This window comes from Salvelinus alpinus, chromosome 15, assembly GCF_045679555.1.
Source record: "Salvelinus alpinus chromosome 15, SLU_Salpinus.1, whole genome shotgun sequence".
In the NCBI taxonomy this organism is placed as follows: Eukaryota; Metazoa; Chordata; class Actinopteri; order Salmoniformes; family Salmonidae; genus Salvelinus; species Salvelinus alpinus.
The window spans coordinates 893,766-911,921 of NC_092100.1; the positions used below are offsets into that span (position 1 = coordinate 893,766).

The 18,156-nt window shown below is 47.0% G+C and overlaps 1 protein-coding gene across 4 annotated transcripts in view; it reads right to left on the reverse strand.

The window, feature by feature from the left end:
• tubgcp5 (tubulin gamma complex component 5) overlaps nucleotides 1-18,156 on the reverse strand; it is a 110,930-nt gene that overhangs the window by 11,581 nt on the left and 81,193 nt on the right. For 2 of the 4 annotated variants that reach the window (XR_011667922.1, XM_071342168.1), the window contains exons 11-18: nucleotides 17,757-17,959; nucleotides 16,266-16,381; nucleotides 15,018-15,283; nucleotides 11,689-11,887; nucleotides 7,246-7,434; nucleotides 4,638-4,820; nucleotides 3,697-3,781; nucleotides 1-117 (exon numbers count right to left, since the gene is read on the reverse strand). The exon at nucleotides 1-117 is cut by the window's left edge and continues 4 nt beyond it. Coding sequence is in view for 3 of the 4 variants with exons in the window: in XM_071342168.1 (XP_071198269.1) it covers nucleotides 1-117; nucleotides 3,697-3,781; nucleotides 4,638-4,820; nucleotides 7,246-7,434; nucleotides 11,689-11,887; nucleotides 15,018-15,283; nucleotides 16,266-16,381; nucleotides 17,757-17,959 (1,358 nt within the window). In the remaining variant the exon portion in view is untranslated. Of the gene's footprint in view, nucleotides 118-202; nucleotides 361-3,696; nucleotides 3,782-4,637; nucleotides 4,821-7,245; nucleotides 7,435-11,688; nucleotides 11,888-15,017; nucleotides 15,284-16,265; nucleotides 16,382-17,756; nucleotides 17,960-18,156 lie in introns of those variants that run through there. The other 2 variants (XM_071342170.1, XM_071342169.1) reach the window with 2 other exon arrangements.

The window sequence follows — 18,156 nt, forward strand, 5'->3', positions numbered from 1 at the left end:
GAATGCCAGCGTGTCCAGACTGTATTTGGCCCATTTGATCTGCAGCAGCAGCAGGAACACCTGGTTGTAGATCCTCTGGCACTCTGAGCTGACCACGATGTCAACAGGCCAGGGCACCTTCAGGACAACACAGGAGAAATATAGAATTCATCCCAAATGGCACTCTGAACTGACCACGATGTCAACAGGCCAGGGCACCTTCAGGACAACACAGGAGAAATATAGAATTCATCCCAAATGGCACTCTGAGCTGACCACGATGTCAACAGGCCAGGGCACCTTCAGGACAACACAGGAGAAATATAGAATTCATCCCAAATGGCACTCTGAACTGACCACGATGTCAACAGGCCAGGGCACCTTCAGGACAACACAGGAGAAATATAGAATTCATCCCAAATGGCACTCTGAACTATTTAGTGCACTAAGTCCCATATTCCTGTGTTTTCTGATACCTACAAATGGTCAAATTAACTTTAAAATAAGGATTTGGACCAGGGCCCATAAGTAGTGCACTATAAAGGGAATAGGGTGCTGTTTGGGGAGGTAACCTAGTCACATTTCATCTACTGCGGAGTAAGAGTATAGTGTGGCTGCTGAGTAGTGCACTATATAGGGAATAGGGTGCTGTTTGGGGAAGTACACTGCAGAGTATAGTGTGGCTGCTGAGTCATCTTTCCCCTGACCTTTCCCCCCGGACTAAAGATCCAGAAGCTTCTGTACACCGTCTCTGCTCTACTCGTGGAGAACAGGCTGCTCTGGCCAATGAACGGTGCTCCTTTTAATCAAGTCAGATCACATACCGATCGTGTTGTACATAACAGAACCCAATATAATAGCATTGTATAACGTTACGTTATCGTGTTGCCGAAACTCCACAGCGCGAGCTACTAGGCAAGTGTATCTTTAAAATGGTGTGAAATACTTGTATGTTTGAGGCATTTAAATTATGGGATTTCTGTTGTTTTGAATTTGGCGCCCTGCAGTTTCACTGGCTGTTGACGAGGTGGGACGCTACCGTCCCACATACCCTAGAGAGGTTAACCAACAATGCAGTTTAAAGAAAATACCAACAAAATTTTGGGGGGAAATACATTTTAAACTGTAAAACCTTCCCGAATGACAGTGAGAAACGTGAAGGGAAGGACACCACAGAAACGTGAAGGAGATCACAGAAACGTGAAGGACACCACAGAAACGTGAAGGAGACCACAGAAACGTGAAGGAGACCACAGAAACGTGAAGGGAAGGAGACCACAGAAATGTGAAGGAGACCACAGAACCGTGAAGGGAAGGAGACCACAGAAACATGAAGGAGACCACAGAAACGTGAAGGAGACCACAGAAACGTGAAGGGAAGGACACCACAGAAACGTGAAGGAGATCACAGAAACGTGAAGGACACCACAGAAACGTGAAGGAGACCACAGAAACGTGAAGGAGACCACAGAAACGTGAAGGGAAGGAGACCACAGAAATGTGAAGGAGACCACAGAACCGTGAAGGGAAGGAGACCACAGAAACATGAAGGAGACCACAGAAACGTGAAGGAGACCACAGAAACGTGAAGGGAAGGACACCACAGAAACGTGAAGGAGACCACAGAAACATGTAGTGAAGGACACCACAGAAACGTGAAGGAGACCACAGAAATGTGAAGGAGACCACAGAAACGTGAAGGAGACCACAGAAACGTGAAGGGAAGGACACCACAGAAACGTGAAGGAGACCACAGAAACATGAAGGAGACCACAGAAACGTGAAGGAGACCACAGAAACGTGAAGGGAAGGACACCACAGAAACGTGAAGGAGACCACAGAAATGTGAAGGAGACCACAGAAACGTGAAGGACACCACAGAAACGTGAAGGGAAGGACACCACAGAAACGTGAAGGAGTCCACAGAAACGTGAAGGAGACCACAGAAACGTGAAGGGAAGGACACCACAGAAACGTGAAGGAGACCACAGAAACGTGAAGGGAAGGACACCACAGAAACGTGAAGGAGACCACAGAAATGTGAAGGAGACCACAGAAACGTGAAGGAGACCACAGAAACGTGAAGGGAAGGACACCACAGAAACGTGAAGGAGACCACAGAAATGTGAAGGAGACCACAGAAACGTGAAGGAGACCACAGAAACGTGAAGGGAAGGACACCACAGAAACGTGAAGGAGACCACAGAAACGTGAAGGAGACCACAGAAACGTGAAGGGAAGGACACCACAGAAACGTGAAGGAGACCACAGAAACATGAAGGAGACCACAGAAACGTGAAGGGAAGGACACCACAGAAACGTGAAGGAGACCACAGAAACGTGAAGGGAAGGAGACCACAGAACCGTGAAGGGAAGGACACCACAGAAACGTGAAGGGAAGGACACCACAGAAACGTGAAGGAGACCACAGAAACATGTAGTGAAGGACACCACAGAAACGTGAAGGACACCACAGAAACGTGAAGGAGACCACAGAAACGTGAAGGAGACCACAGAAATGTGAAGGAGACCACAGAAACGTGAAAGAGACCACAGAAACGTGAAGGGAAGGAGACCACAGAACCGTGAAGGGAAGGAGACCACAGAACCGTGAAGGGAAGGATACCACAGAAACGTGTAGTGAAGGATACCACAGAAACATGTAGTGAAAGACACCACAGAAACGTGAAGGAGACCACAGAAACGTGAAGGACACCACAGAAACGTGAAGGGAAGGACACCACAGAAACATGTAGTGAAAGACACCACAGAAACGTGAAGGAGACCACAGAAACGTGAAGGACACCACAGAAACGTGAAGGGAAGGAGACCACAGAAATGTGAAGGAGACCACAGAACCGTGAAGGGAAGGAGACCACAGAACCGTGAAGGGAAGGAGACCACAGAAACATGAAGGGAAAGACACCACAGAAACGTGAAGGAGACCACAGAAATGTGAAGGAGACCACAGAACCGTGAAGGGAAGGAGACCACAGAACCGTGAAGGGAAGGATACCACAGAAACGTGTAGTGAAGGACACCACAGAAACGTGAAGGGAAGGACACCACAGAAACATGTAGTGAAAGACACCACAGAAACGTGAAGGAGACCACAGAAACGTGAAGGACACCACAGAAACGTGAAGGGAAGGAGACCACAGAAATGTGAAGGAGACCACAGAACCGTGAAGGGAAGGAGACCACAGAACCGTGAAGGGAAGGAGACCACAGAAACATGAAGGGAAAGACACCACAGAAACGTGAAGGAGACCACAGAAACGTGAAGGAGACCACAGAAATGTGAAGGAGACCACAGAAATGTGAAGGAGACCACAGAAACGTGAAGGAGACCACAGAAACGTGAAGGGAAGGACACCACAGAAACGTGAAGGGAAGGAGACCACAGAAACGTGAAGGAGACCACAGAAATGTGAAGGAGACCACAGAAACGTGAAGGAGACCACAGAAACGTGAAGGGAAGGACACCACAGAAACGTGAAGGAGACCACAGAAACATGTAGTGAAGGACACCACAGAAACGTGAAGGAGACCACAGAAACGTGTGTGTAAAGTAGAGGTAAAGAAACACAGAACATGATCCGCACATTGCGAAGAAGCTTCGGGACCTTTAATCCAGCGAAAGAAATGGTCAGGAAAAAGTTGGATCTGCAGCGAACCTGTTATCAGTAATGTGGATAAGGTTGGTAGGAGGCTCACCTTGTAACTGAGGGTCAAACCATCCAGATTATTAATCGGCTGTTTCTTTCTGACTGGGTCTATCGTCTCCAGGAAGATGGACAACCTGGAAAACATACATTTACTTTGTGACAATAAATTCAATGCCATCAAAATGGAAAAAACATCACAACTATTAGCCTACCACTACTGCTGATATTTCATGTACATCCTGTGTGATTAGTTAGCCTATCAACTCACTGAAATCTCTCAAAACCATAGCAAACCCTAACCAATGAGAGCCCAGTCAGTGTGGGGTGTAACCAATGACAGCCCAGTCAGTGTGGGGTGTAACCAATGAGAGCCCAGTCAGTGTGGGGTGTAACCAATGAGAGCCCAGTCAGTGTGGGGTGTAACCAATGAGAGCCCAGTCAGTGTGGGGTGTAACCAATGAGAGCCCAGTCAGTGTGGGGTGTAACCAATGAGAGCCCAGTCAGTGTGGGGTGTAACCAATGAGAGCCCAGTCAGTGTTGGGGTGTAACCAATGAGAGCCCAGTCAGTGTTGGGGTGTAACCAATGAGAGCCCAGTCAGTGTTGGGGTGTAACCAATGAGAGCCCAGTCAGTGTGGGGTGTAACCAATGAGAGCCCAGTCAGTGTTGGGTGTAACCAATGAGAGCCCAGTCAGTGTGGGGTGTAACCAATGAGAGCCCAGTCAGTGTGGGGTGTAACCAATGAGAGCCCAGTCAGTGTGGGGTGTAACCAATGACAGCCCAGTCAGTGTGGGGTGTAACCAATGAGAGCCCAGTCAGTGTGGGGTGTAACCAATGAGAGCCCAGTCAGTGTGGGGTGTAACCAATGACAGCCCAGTCAGTGTGGGGTGTAACCAATGAGAGCCCAGTCAGTGTGGGGTGTAACCAATGAGAGCCCAGTCAGTGTGGGGTGTAACCAATGAGAGCCCAGTCAGTGTGGGGTGTTGTAGTACCTGCTACTGTCCTCTGGGCACCGCTGTCCCACAGCTTCCTGCAGTTGAACGTTGAGGAACGCCAGCTGCTGCCAGCTCTCCTTCTCCAGGACCTTATCAAAGATGGCTGTATAGAAGTCATACATGGTGTCCCCTGCCTCCAACAGGAAGTAGTTCCTCATGGCCTGGAGGTACTCCAGCAGTCTGGGGGTTAAAGGTCAGGGTTAGTACAGGGCCTATAACAGCTGTAGAAGTCATTTAATGTATTTATTAATAAATTTCTAATTTAGCTAGTTAAGGTCTTGTTGAGCAGGTAATTAGTAGAATCAGGTGTGTTAAATTAGGGTTGGACTGAAAACCCACAGGACAGTAGATCTCCAGGAAGAGGGTTGGACTGATAACCTACAGGACAGTAGATCTCCAGGAAGAGGGTTGGACTGATACTCTACAGGACAGTAGATCTCCAGGAAGAGGGTTGGACTGAAAACCTACAGGACAGTAGATCTCCAGGAAGAGGGTTGGACTGATAACCTACAGGACAGTAGATCTCCAGGAAGAGGGTTGGACTATAAACCCACAGGACAGTAGATCTCCAGGAAGAGGGTTGGACTATAAACCCACAGGACAGTAGATCTCCAGGAAGAGGGTTGGACTATAAACCTACAGGACAGTAGATCTCCTGGAAGAGGATTGGACTGAAAACCTACAGGACAGTAGATCTCCTGGAAGAGGATTGGACTGAAAACCTACAGGACAGTAGATCTCCAGGAAGAGGGTTGGACTGTAAACCTACAGGACAGTAGATCTCCAGGAAGAGGGTTGGACTGATAACCTACAGGACGGTAGATCTCCAGGAAGAGGGTTGGACTGATAACCTACAGGACAGTAGATCTCCAGGAAGAGGGTTGGACTGAAAACCTACAGGACAGTAGATCTCCAGGAAGAGGGTTGGACTGATAACCTACAGGACAGTAGATCTCCAGGAAGAGGGTTGGACTGATAACCTACAGGACGGTAGATCTCCAGGAAGAGGGTTGGACTGATAACCTACAGGACGGTAGATCTCCAGGAAGAGGGTTGGACTGATAACCTACAGGACGGTAGATCTCCAGGAAGAGGGTTGGACTGATAACCTACAGGACAGTAGATCTCCAGGAAGAGGGTTGGACTGAAAACCTACAGGACAGTAGATCTCCAGGAAGAGGGTTGGACTGAAAACCTACAGGACAGTAGATCTCCAGGAAGAGGGTTGGACTGTAAACCTACAGGACAGTAGATCTCCAGGAAGAGGGTTGGACTGTAAACCTACAGGACAGTAGATCTCCAGGAAGAGGGTTGGACTGATAACCTACAGGACAGTAGATCTCCAGGAAGAGGGTTGGACTGTAAACCTACAGGACAGTAGATCTCCAGGAAGAGGGTTGGACTGATAACCTACAGGACGATAGATCTCCAGGAAGAGGGTTGGACTGATAACCTACAGGACAGTAGATCTCCAGGAAGAGGATTGGACTGAAAACCTACAGGACAGTAGATCTCCAGGAAGAGGGTTGGACTAAAAACCTACAGAACAGTAGATCTCCAGGAAGAGGGTTGGACTGATAACCTACAGGACAGTAGATCTCCAGGAAGAGGGTTGGACTGAAAACCTACAGGACAGTAGATCTCCAGGAAGAGGGTTGGACTGAAAACCTACAGGACAGTAGATCTCCAGGAAGAGGGTTGGACTGATAACCTACAGGACAGTAGATCTCCAGGAAGAGGGTTGGACTGATAACCTACAGGACGGTAGATCTCCAGGAAGAGGGTTGGACTGCCCTGATATAGGAAATAGCTATTAACAGTAGTGCACTATATAGGAAATAGCGTGTCATTTGGGATGAAGCCTATACTCACTCAATGATACTGTACCTGGTATGTTTCACTGAACTAATTCAATGACCTTAATTGATCAATGAACTACAAGGGAAGAATGAACACCTGCAGACAGACACCTGGCCCTGGAGGACTAGAGACATGAGACAGAGTAATGACTGACAGACACCTGGAGGACTAGAGACATGAGACAGAGTAATGACTGACGGACACCTGTCCCTGGAGGACTAGAGACATGAGACAGAGTAATGACTGACGGACACCTGGAGGACTAGAGACATGAGACAGAGTAATGACTGACGGACACCTGGAGGACTAGAGACATGAGACAGAGTAATGACTGACAGACACCTGGAGGACTAGAGACATGAGACAGAGTAATGACTGACAGACACCTGGAGGACTAGAGACATGAGACAGAGTAATGACTGACGGACACCTGGAGGACTAGAGACATGAGACAGAGTAATGACTGACAGACACCTGGAGGACTAGAGACATGAGACAGAGTAATGACTGACAGACACCTGGAGGACTAGAGACATGAGACAGAGTAATGACTGACGGACACCTGGAGGACTAGAGACATGAGACAGAGTAATGACTGACAGACACCTGGAGGACTAGAGACATGAGACAGAGTAATGACTGACAGACACCTGGAGGACTAGAGACATGAGACAGAGTAATGACTGACAGACACCTGGAGGACTAGAGACATGAGACAGAGTAATGACAGACGTATCAACTTTACCTGTAGTCCTTCTTCAGGGTGGTCATGAGGTTGCCACAGCATTCGATGTACCTCTTCTGGATGTGCGGGTAGAGGCAGGAGCGCAGCGTCAGCTCAAACGTCTGACACGTCACCGACTCAGACGAACGGTCCACGATCACGTCACCGCCCGAGAACCTCTCGTGGAAGTCACTCTGCTCCAGGTACAGCCTGGAGGGGAGGTTGGGGAGTAGGAGTTACCAGAGCTGGGGTTCTCTTTCTGGAGCCACCAAACAAGATAAAACTTAACATTATCAAGATATTCTAATTCAATGATAGTTTTTCCACTAATTGGTCTTTGGAACAACTTTTATTTATTTATTTTATATTTCACCTTTATTTAACCAGGTAGGCCAGTTGAGAACAAGTTCTCATTTACAACTACGACCTGGCCAAGATAAAGCAAAGCAGTGCACCACAAACAACAACACAGAGTTACACAAAGAAACGAACAGTCAATAACAATAAAAGAAAAGAAAAATAGAAAGATCTATATACTAAATAAATAATAATAAATGTAGAAGAGTAGGGAGGAAGGCAATAAATAGGCCCTAGAGGTGAAATAATTACAATTTAGCATTAACACTGGAGTGATATATGTACAGATGATGATATGCAAGTAGAGATACTGGGGTGCAAAAGAGCAGAAAAGTAAATAAAAACAATATGGGGATGAGGTAGCTGGGTGTGCTATTTACAGATGGGCTATGTACAGCTGCAGCGATCGGTAAGCTGCTCAGATAGCTGATGCTTAGAGTTAGTGAGGGAGATATGAGTCTCCAGCTTCAGTGATGTGCAATTCGTTCCAGTCATTGGCAGCAGAGAACTGGAAGGAAAGGCGGCTGAAAGAGGTGTTGGCTTTGGGGATGACCAGTGAGATATACCTGCTGGAGCGCGTGCTACGGGTGGGTGCTGCTATGGTGACCAGTGAGCTGAGATAAGGCGGAGCTTTACCGAACAAAGACTTATAGATGACCTGGAGCCAGTGGGTTTGACGACGAATATGTAGCGAGGGCCAGCCAACGAGAGCATACAGGTCGCAGTGGTGGGTAATATATGGGGCTTTGGTGACAAAACGGATGGCACTGTGATAGACTGCATCCAGTTTGCTGAGTAGACTGTTGGAGGCTATTCTGTAAATGACAGTCAGTTTTACGAGGCTAAGGTTTAGTAGCATGAGTGAAGGATGCTTTGTTGCGAAATAGGAAGCCGATTCTAGATTTAATTTTGGATTGGAGATGCTTAATGTGATTCTGGAAGGAGAGTTTACAGTCTAACCAGACACCTAGGTATTTGTAGTTGTCCACATATTCTAAGTCAGAACTGTCCAGAGTAGTGATGTTAGTTGGGCGGGAGGGTGCGGGCAGCAATCGGTTGAAGAGCATGCATTTAGTTTTACTAGCATTTAAAAGCAGTTGGAGGCCAAGGAAGGAGTGCTGTATGGCGTTGAAGCTCGTTTGGAGGTTTGTTAGCACAGTGTCCAAAGAAGGGCCAGATGTATACAGAATGGTGTCGTCTGCATAGAGGTGGATCAGAGACTCACCAGCAGCAAGAGCGACATCATTGATATATACGGGGAAAAGAGTCGTCCCAAGAATTGAACCCTGTGGCTCCCCCATAGAGACTGCCAGAGGTCTGGATAACAGGCCCTCCGATTTGACACACTGAACTCTATCTGAGAAGTAGTTGGTAAACCAGGCGAGGCAGTCATTTGAGAAGCCAAGGCTATTGAGTCTGCCGATAAGAATGTGGTGATTGACAGAGTCAAAAGCCTTTGCCAGGTCGATGAAGAAGGCTGCACAGTACTGTCTTTTATCGATGGCGGTTATGATATCGTTTAGGACCTTGAGTGTGGCTGAGGTGCACCCATGACCAGCTCGGAAACCAGATTGCATAGTGGAGAAGGTACAGTGGGATTCGAAATAGTCAGTGAACTGTTTATTAACGTGGCTTTTAAAGATTGAAGAAAGGCAGGACAGGATGGATATAGGTCTATAAAAGTTTGGGTCTAGAGTGTCTCCCCCTTTGAAGAGAGGGATGACCGCGGCAGCTTACCAATCTTTAGGGATCTCAGATGATACGAAAGAGAGGTTGAACAGGCTACTAATAGGGGTTGCAACAACTTCGGCGGATACTTTTAGAAAGAGAGGGTCCAGATTGTCTAGCCCAGCTGATTTGTAGGGATCCAGATTTTGCAGTTCTTTCAGAATATCAGCTGTCTGGATTTGGAGAAGCAGGGGAGGAGAAGCAGGGGAGGAGAAGCAGGGGAGGAGAAGCAGGGGAGGGGGGGATGGGCAAGTTGCTGCAGGGGGTGTTGAAATGTTGACCGGGGTAGCCAGGTGGAAAGCATGGCCAGCCGTGGAAAAATGCTTATTGAAATTCTCAATTATCATGGATTTATCAGTGGTGACAGTGTTTCCTAGCCTCAGTGCAGTGGGCAGCTAGGAGGAGGTGCTCTTATTCTCCATGGACTTCATAGTGTCCCAAAACTTTTTGGAATTAGTGCTACAGGATGCAAATTTCTGTTTGAAAAAGCTAGCCTTTGCTTTCCTAACTGACTGAGTATATTGGTTCCTGACTTCCCTGAAAAGTTGCATATTGCGGGGGCTATTAGATGACAATGCAGATCGCCACAGGATGTTTTTGTGCTGGTCAAGGGCAGTCAAGTCTGGGGTGAACCAAGGACTATATCTGTTCTTAGTTCTACGTTTTTTTGAAAGGGGCATGCATATTTAAGATGGTGAGGAACGCACTTTTGAAGAGCAACCAGGCATCCTCTACTGACGGGATGAGGTCAATATCCTTCCAGGATATTATCTAAGAGGGTGCCCATGGTTACGGATTTATGGTTGTACCTGTTGGGTTCCTTGATGATTTGTGTGAGATTGAGGGCATCTAGCTTAGATTGTAGGACAGCCGGGGTGTTAAGCATCTCCCAGTTTAGGTCACCTAACAGTATGAGCTCAGAAGATAGATGGGGGGCAATTAATTCACATATGGTGTCCAGGGCACAGCTGGGGGCTGAAGGGGGGGTCTATAACAAGCGGCAACGGCGAGAGACTTGTTTCTGGAAAGATGGATTTTTAAAAGTAGAAGCTCGAATTGTTTGGGCACAGACCTGGATAGTATGACAGAACTCTGCAGGCTATCTCTGCAGTAGATTGCAACTCCGCCCCCTTTTGCAACTCCGCCCCCTTTGGCAGTTCTATCTTGTCGGAAGACATTATAGTTAGCGATGGATATTTCAGGATTTTTGGTGGCCTTCCTAAGCCAGGATTCAGACACGGCTAAGACATCCGGGTCGGCAGAGTGTGCTAAAGCAGTGAATAAAACAAACTTAGGGAGAAGGCTTCTAATGTTAACATGCATGAAAGCAATGCTTTTACAGTTACAGAAGTCAACAAATGAGAGCGCCTGGGGAATGGGAGTGATGCTGGGGGCTGCAGGACCTGGGTTAACCTCTACGTCACCGGAGGAACAGAGGAGGAGTAGGATAAGGGTACGGCTAAAGGCTAAAAGAACTGGTCGTCTAGTGCGTTCGGAACAGAGAGTAAAGGAGCAGATTTCTGGGCGCGGAAGAATAGATTCAAGGCATACTGTACAGACCAAGGGTATGGTAGGATGTGAATACAGTGGAGGTAAACCATTGAGTGACGATGAGAGAGGTTTTGTCTCTAGAGGCACCATTTAAGCCAGTTGAGATCACCTCATGTGTGGGGGGTGGAACAAAAGGGCTAGCTAAGGCATATTGAGCAGGGCTGGAGGCTCTACAGTGAAATAAGACAAAAATCACTAATCAAAACAGAAATAGACAAGGCATATTGACTTTAGGGAGAGGCATGTGTAGCCGAGTGGTCATAGGGTCCAGTGAGTACCTAGGCAAGCTGGAGGCACGGCGATTCAGACAACTAGCAGGCAGGGGCTAGCAGATGGGCCTCAGGAGGATGTCGCAACAGGAGAGTCTGTTGACACACCCTCGGACGGTTACATCAGTTACGGCGGGGCTCCGTGTCGGCAGCAAAGGGTCCAGGACAATTGGCAAAAGAGGTAATTGAAGCCCAGGGGTTGCTTGATGGAATCTCTTCGGCTAGCCGGGAGATGGGCCTAGTTCGAGGCTAGCTCCAGGCTAACTACTAGCTAACAGCTAGTTTGCTGGCTAGCTACTGAAGGGGGTTCCGGTTCAAAAGTGTAAAAATAGCAGATTCACACCACATTGGGTGAGGCGGGTTGCAGGAGAGTATGTTCAGTCCGTAGATGGAAAATGAGAAAAAAGAAAGAAAAACAATATATACAAGGGACAGGACAAGACAATTAAAACAGACATCCCCACTGCTACACCTTCTTGGAATTATTTTGTCCCTACCCCACTCCGCCTCGGTCCCTACCCCGCTCCGCCACGGTCCTAGTGTACTCTCCTCCACTCACCTGGCGAAGTTGATGGCCAGTAGAGGGTCATGTATGTCGTCCATCTGTAGATGCTGAGCTACAATCGACTGCATCTTGATCAGGCTCTGCTTAGTGGCCTGTTGCTCGGTGACCGTATCCGCGGGGGAGTCGTCCCGGCAACGGAGGCGGGACTGAACAGACTCCAGGAAAAGAGTGTACAAGCTCTTCCTTTCTGCATCTAAAACATAGACAACATTAGGAATCCAAGCAGTAAGCATCTAAAACACACGGAGAACATTAGGAATCCAAGCAGTAAGCATCTAAAACATAGAGAACATTAGGAATCCAAGCAGTAAGCATCTAAAACATAGAGAACATTAAGAATCCAAGCAGTAAGCATCTAAAACATAGACAACATTAGGAATCCAAGCAGTAAGCATCTAAAACATACAGAGAACATTAGGAATCCAAGCAGTAAGCATCTAAAACACACAGAGAACATTAGGAATCCAAGCAGTAAGCATCTACAACACAGAGAACATTAGGAATCCAAGCAGTAAGCATCTACAACACAGAGAACATTAGGAATCCAAGCAGTAAGCATCTACAACACAGAGAACATTAGGAATCCAAGCAGTAAGCATCTAAAACACACAGAGAACATTAGGAATCCAAGCAGTAAGCATCTAAAACACACAGAGAACATTAGGAATCCAAGCAGTAAGCATCTAAAACACACAGAGAACATTAGGAATCCAAGCAGTAAGCATCTAAAACACACAGAGAACATTAGGAATCCAAGCAGTAAGCATCTAAAACACACAGAGAACATTAGGAATCCAAGCAGTAAGCATCTAAAACACACAGAGAACATTAGGAATCCAAGCAGTAAGCATCTACAACACAGAGAACATTAGGAATCCAAGCAGTAAGCATCTACAACACAGAGAACATTAGGAATCCAAGCAGTAAGCATCTAAAACACAGAGAACATTAGGAATCCAAGCAGTAAGCATCTAAAACACACAGAGAACATTAGGAATCCAAGCAGTAAGCATCTAAAACACACAGAGAACATTAGGAATCCAAGCAGTAAGCATCTAAAACACACAGAGAACATTAGGAATGTTGTCTATGTTTTAGATGCTTACTGCTTGGATTCCTAATGTTCTCTATGTTTTAGATGCTTACTTATCTACATTAGGAATCCAAGCAGTAAGCATCTAAAACACACAGAGAACATTAGGAATCCAAGCAGTAAACATCTAAAACATAGAGAACATTAGGAATCCAAGCAGTAAGCATCTAAAACACACAGAGAACATTAGGAATCCAAGCAGTAAACATCTAAAACATAGAGAACATTAGGAATCCAAGCAGTTAGCATCTAAAACATACAGAGAACATTAGGAATCCAAGCAGTAAGCATCTACAACATAGAGAACATTAGGAATCCAAGCAGTTAGCATCTAAAACATAGAGAACATTAGGAATCCAAGCAGTTAGCATCTAAAACACACAGAGAACATTAGGAATCCAAGCAGTAAGCATCTACAACATAGAGAACATTAGGGATCCAAGCAGTAAGCATCTACAACATAGAGAACATTAGGAATCCAAGCAGTAAGCATCTAAAACACACAGAGAACATTAGGAATCCAAGCAGTAAGCATCTAAAACACACAGAGAACATTAGGGATCCAAGCAGTAAGCATCTACAACATAGAGAACATTAGGAATCCAAGCAGTAAGCATCTAAACATATAGAGAACATTAGGAATCCAAGCAGTAAGCATCTAAAACACACAGAGAACATTAGGGATCCAAGCAGTAAGCATCTACAACATAGAGAACATTAGGAATCCAAGCAGTAAGCATCTAAACATATAGAGAACATTAGGAATCCAAGCAGTAAGCATCTAAAACACACAGAGAACATTAGGAATCCAAGCAGTAAGCATCTAAAACATAGAGAACATTAGGAATCCAAGCAGTTAGCATCTAAAACACACAGAGAACATTAGGAATCCAAGCAGTAAGCATCTACAACATAGAGAACATTAGGAATCCAAGCAGTAAGCATCTAAAACATATAGAGAACATTAGGAATCCAAGCAGTAAGCATCTACAACATAGAGAACATTAGGAATCCAAGCAGTAAGCATCTAAAACACACAGAGAACATTAGGAATCCAAGCAGTAAGCATCTAAAACATAGAGAACATTAGGAATCCAAGCAGTAAGCATCTACAACATAGAGAACATTAGGAATCCAAGCAGTAAGCATCTAAAACATAGAGAACATTAGGAATCCAAGCAGTAAGCATCTACAACATAGAGAACATTAGGAATCCAAGCAGTAAGCATCTAAAACATAGAGAACATTAGGAATCCAAGCAGTAAGCATCTAAAACATAGACAACATTAGGAATCCAAGCAGTAAGCATCTAAACATATAGAGAACATTAGGAACCCAAGCAGTAAGCATCTACAACATAGAGAACATTAGGAATCCAAGCAGTAAGCATCTACAACATATAGAGAACATTAGGAATCCAAGCAGTAAGCAGGTGTACCATATGGCCATACTTCGCTAGATTATAGCTCAAGGCTCAGGGATGAGATAGGAACACAATCTTACGGTTCCATAATAATGTATATTCTGAAAAACACAAACCGTTTGCTCTCGGTAGTTGAGCAAATAACCAGGCATAAGCAGTACTCAAACACATCTCTCTGTACCACACTCTGCACTAGAAACACTAGCCTGGCGACCAACTACAGACCAGCAACAGACCAGCTAAAGATGAACTACAGACCAGCAACATACCAGCTAAAGGTGAACTACAGACCCGCAACAGACCAGCTAAAGGTGAACTACAGACCAGCAACACACCAGCTAAAGATGAACTACAGACCAGCAACAGACCAGCTAAAGGTGAACTACAGACCAGCTAAAGGTGAACTACAGACCAGCAACAGACCAGCTAAAGGTGAACTACAGACCAGCAACAGACCAGCTACAGATGAACTACAGACCAGCAACAGACCAGCTAAAGATGAACTACAGACCAACAACAGACCAGCTAAAGATGAACTACAGACCAGCAACAGACCAGCTAAAGATGAACTACAGACCAGCTAAAGATGAACTACAGACCAGCAACAGACCAGCTAAAGATGAACTACAGACCAGCAACAGACCAGCTAAAGATGAACTACAGACCAGCTAAAGATGAACTACAGACCAGCAACAGACCAGCTACAGATGAACTACAGACCAGCAACAGACCAGCTACAGATGAATTACAGACCAGCTTCAGATTAACTACAGACCAGCTACAGATGAACTACAGACCAACACTGACCTCTAGTGGAGCCATCGGTCTGCTCAGCCTCTTTACAGTCCAGGTTCTTGAGGAGCTGCATGCTCTTCCCAGCCATGATGATCTGTTTGAGGACCGGCTTGAGGAAGGAGACCATGGTGAGCTGAGACCGAGATCCCTGCTCCCCTCCGCTGCTCCCGCTGGCCGCGTCACTCAGCTTCTCCTCGCTCTCCACCGTCTCTGAGATACTGTACAAGGTGTAGGTGGCGTACCAGAAGTCTCTGTGATTCACTGGTACGTCCTTGTTCCTGGGTTGGGAGATACAGACAAGGTAGGGGTCAGGACCAAAGATGTATATATACACACTAGATGACTGATATAGGAGGCGCTGTGTAGAAGCCAACATCTTGGTACCCCTCCACACCTCCATCTTGGTACCCCCCCACACCTCCATCTTGGTACCCCTCCATCTTGGTACCCCCCCACACCTCCATCTTGGTACCCCCCCCCACTTTCTTAATGTCTACATTAATTTATGCCATGTTAAATTATATTACAGACACCTTAATGCATACTGTACATTACACTATGTGAGTTTCATATAAAAATCATATCATTAAAACCACATTGAAAACGTGGTTGTTAAATTCAATTCAGATTTTGAATTTGGCATGACGTATCCTTGTATGTAGCAATGTCACATGGATATTTTAATTTTGAAAAAGCCTTTTCAGTGTTAAAATAAGTCTATTTTTATATATTTTTTTCAAGTATCAACTAACAAACATATAATAAGTCTCTAAAATAGCACCCTATTCCCTGTAGTGCACTATTCCCTATGGGCTCTGGTCTATAGTAGTGCACTATATAGGGAATAGGGCTCTGGTCTATAGTAGTGCACTATATAGGGAATAGGGCTCTGGTCTATAGTAGTGCACTATATAGGGAATAGGGCTCTGGTCTATAGTAGTGCACTATATAGGGAATAGGGCTCTGGTCTAAAGTAGTGCACTATATAGGGAATAGGGCTCTGGTCTAAAGTAGTGCACTATATAGGGAATAGGGCTCTGGTCTAAAGTAGTGCACTATATGGGGAATAGGGGCTCTGGTCTAAAGTAGTGCACTATATAGGGAATAGGGTGCCATTTGGAAAGCATATTTAGTTCTAGTTGGCAGATGACACCCGACACTGTCAGGACATGTAAAGAGAGCCTTCATCAACGGCCCAGGTACCCTGAGGAGTGCCTACGTACGTTCATGACATGACGAGACGCTGGGCTTGTTCCATACCTCTGAATGATGAACTCTTTAGCGGGGTCAAACAGGTGACCATGAACGATCCATTCATCCACTATCTCTAGGTACGGTCTGACTGTCTCTGTCCACAGAGAGAATAACAGAGCCACCTGGGTCAGAGGTCAGGGTCGTTAGACAGTTACACCTGGCTGTTTGGAGTCCATTAACTATCACTCAAAGCTATGCACAAAACAAAACACACTCACAGACACGGGTCACACTCACAGGCACGGGTCACACTCACAGTCACAGACGCGGTCACACTCACAGACATGGTCACACTCACTGACGCGGTCACACTCACTGACGCGGTCACACTCACAGACGCGGTCACACTCACAGACGCGGTCACACTCACAGACGCGGTCACACTCACAGACGCGGTCACACTCACAGACGCGGTCACACTCACAGACGCGGTCACACTCACAGACGCGGTCACACTCACAGACGCGGTCACACTCACAGACGCGGTCACACTCACAGACGCGGTCACACTCACAGACGCGGTCACACTCACAGACGCGGTCACACTCACAGACGCGGTCACACTCACAGACGCGGTCACACTCACAGACGCGGTCACACTCACAGACGCGGTCACACTCACAGACGCGGTCACACTCACAGACGCGGTCACACTCACAGACGCGGTCACACTCACAGACGCGGTCACACTCACAGACGCGGTCACACTCACAGACGCGGTCACACTCACAGACGCGGTCACACTCACAGACGCGGTCACACTCACAGACATGGGTCACACTCACAGACATGGGTCACACTCACAGACATGGGTCACACTCACAGACATGGGTCACACTCACAGACATGGGTCACACTCACAGACATGGGTCACACTCACAGACGCGGTCACACTCACAGACGCGGTCACACTCACAGACGCGGTCACACTCACAGACGCGGTCACACTCACAGACGCGGTCACACTCACAGACGCGGTCACACTCACAGACGCGGTCACACTCACAGACGCGGTCACACTCACAGACGCGGTCACACTCACAGACGCGGTCACACTCACAGACGCGGTCACACTCACAGACGCGGTCACACTCACAGACGCGGTCACACTCACAGACGCGGTCACACTCACAGACGCGGTCACACTCACAGACATGGGTCACACTCACAGACATGGGTCACACTCACAGACATGGGTCACACTCACAGACGCGGTCACACTCACAGACGCGGTCACACTCACAGACGCGGTCACACTCAGACGCGGTCACACTCACAGACACGGTCACACTCACAGACACGGTCACACTCACAGACACGGTCACACTCACAGACACGGTCACACTCACAGACACGGTCACACTCACGGTCACACTCACAGACACGGTCACAGACACAGACACGGTCACAGACACAGACACAGTCACAGACACGGTCACAGACACGGTCACACTCACAGTCACAGACACGGTCACACATGTAAACACAAACACTCACGGCCTGTTGGGATGCCTCTCCCACGCTGTCGTACTCTATGATAGCCTTGTAGAGTGTGTTGAGCAGGTGTGAGGCCCGCACCACGTTAGGGGTCTCAGGGGGGACCTCTGCCACACCTGTACAGAACACCTTGTGGAGCACCTTGATCTGGGCCAGGTGAGGGCTCAGTCTGTCCAGCACCCCCGCCAGGGTCACCGTCTCATCTACAGAGGTTAGAACAGGGTCACCGTCTCATCTAGACGTTATAACAGGGTCACCGTCTCATCTAGAGGTTATAACAGGGTCACCGTCTCATCTAGAGAGGTTATAACAGGGTCACCGTCTCATCTAGAGGTTATAACAGGGTCACCGTCTCATCCAGAGGTTATAACAGGGTCACCGTCTCATCTAGAGGTTATAA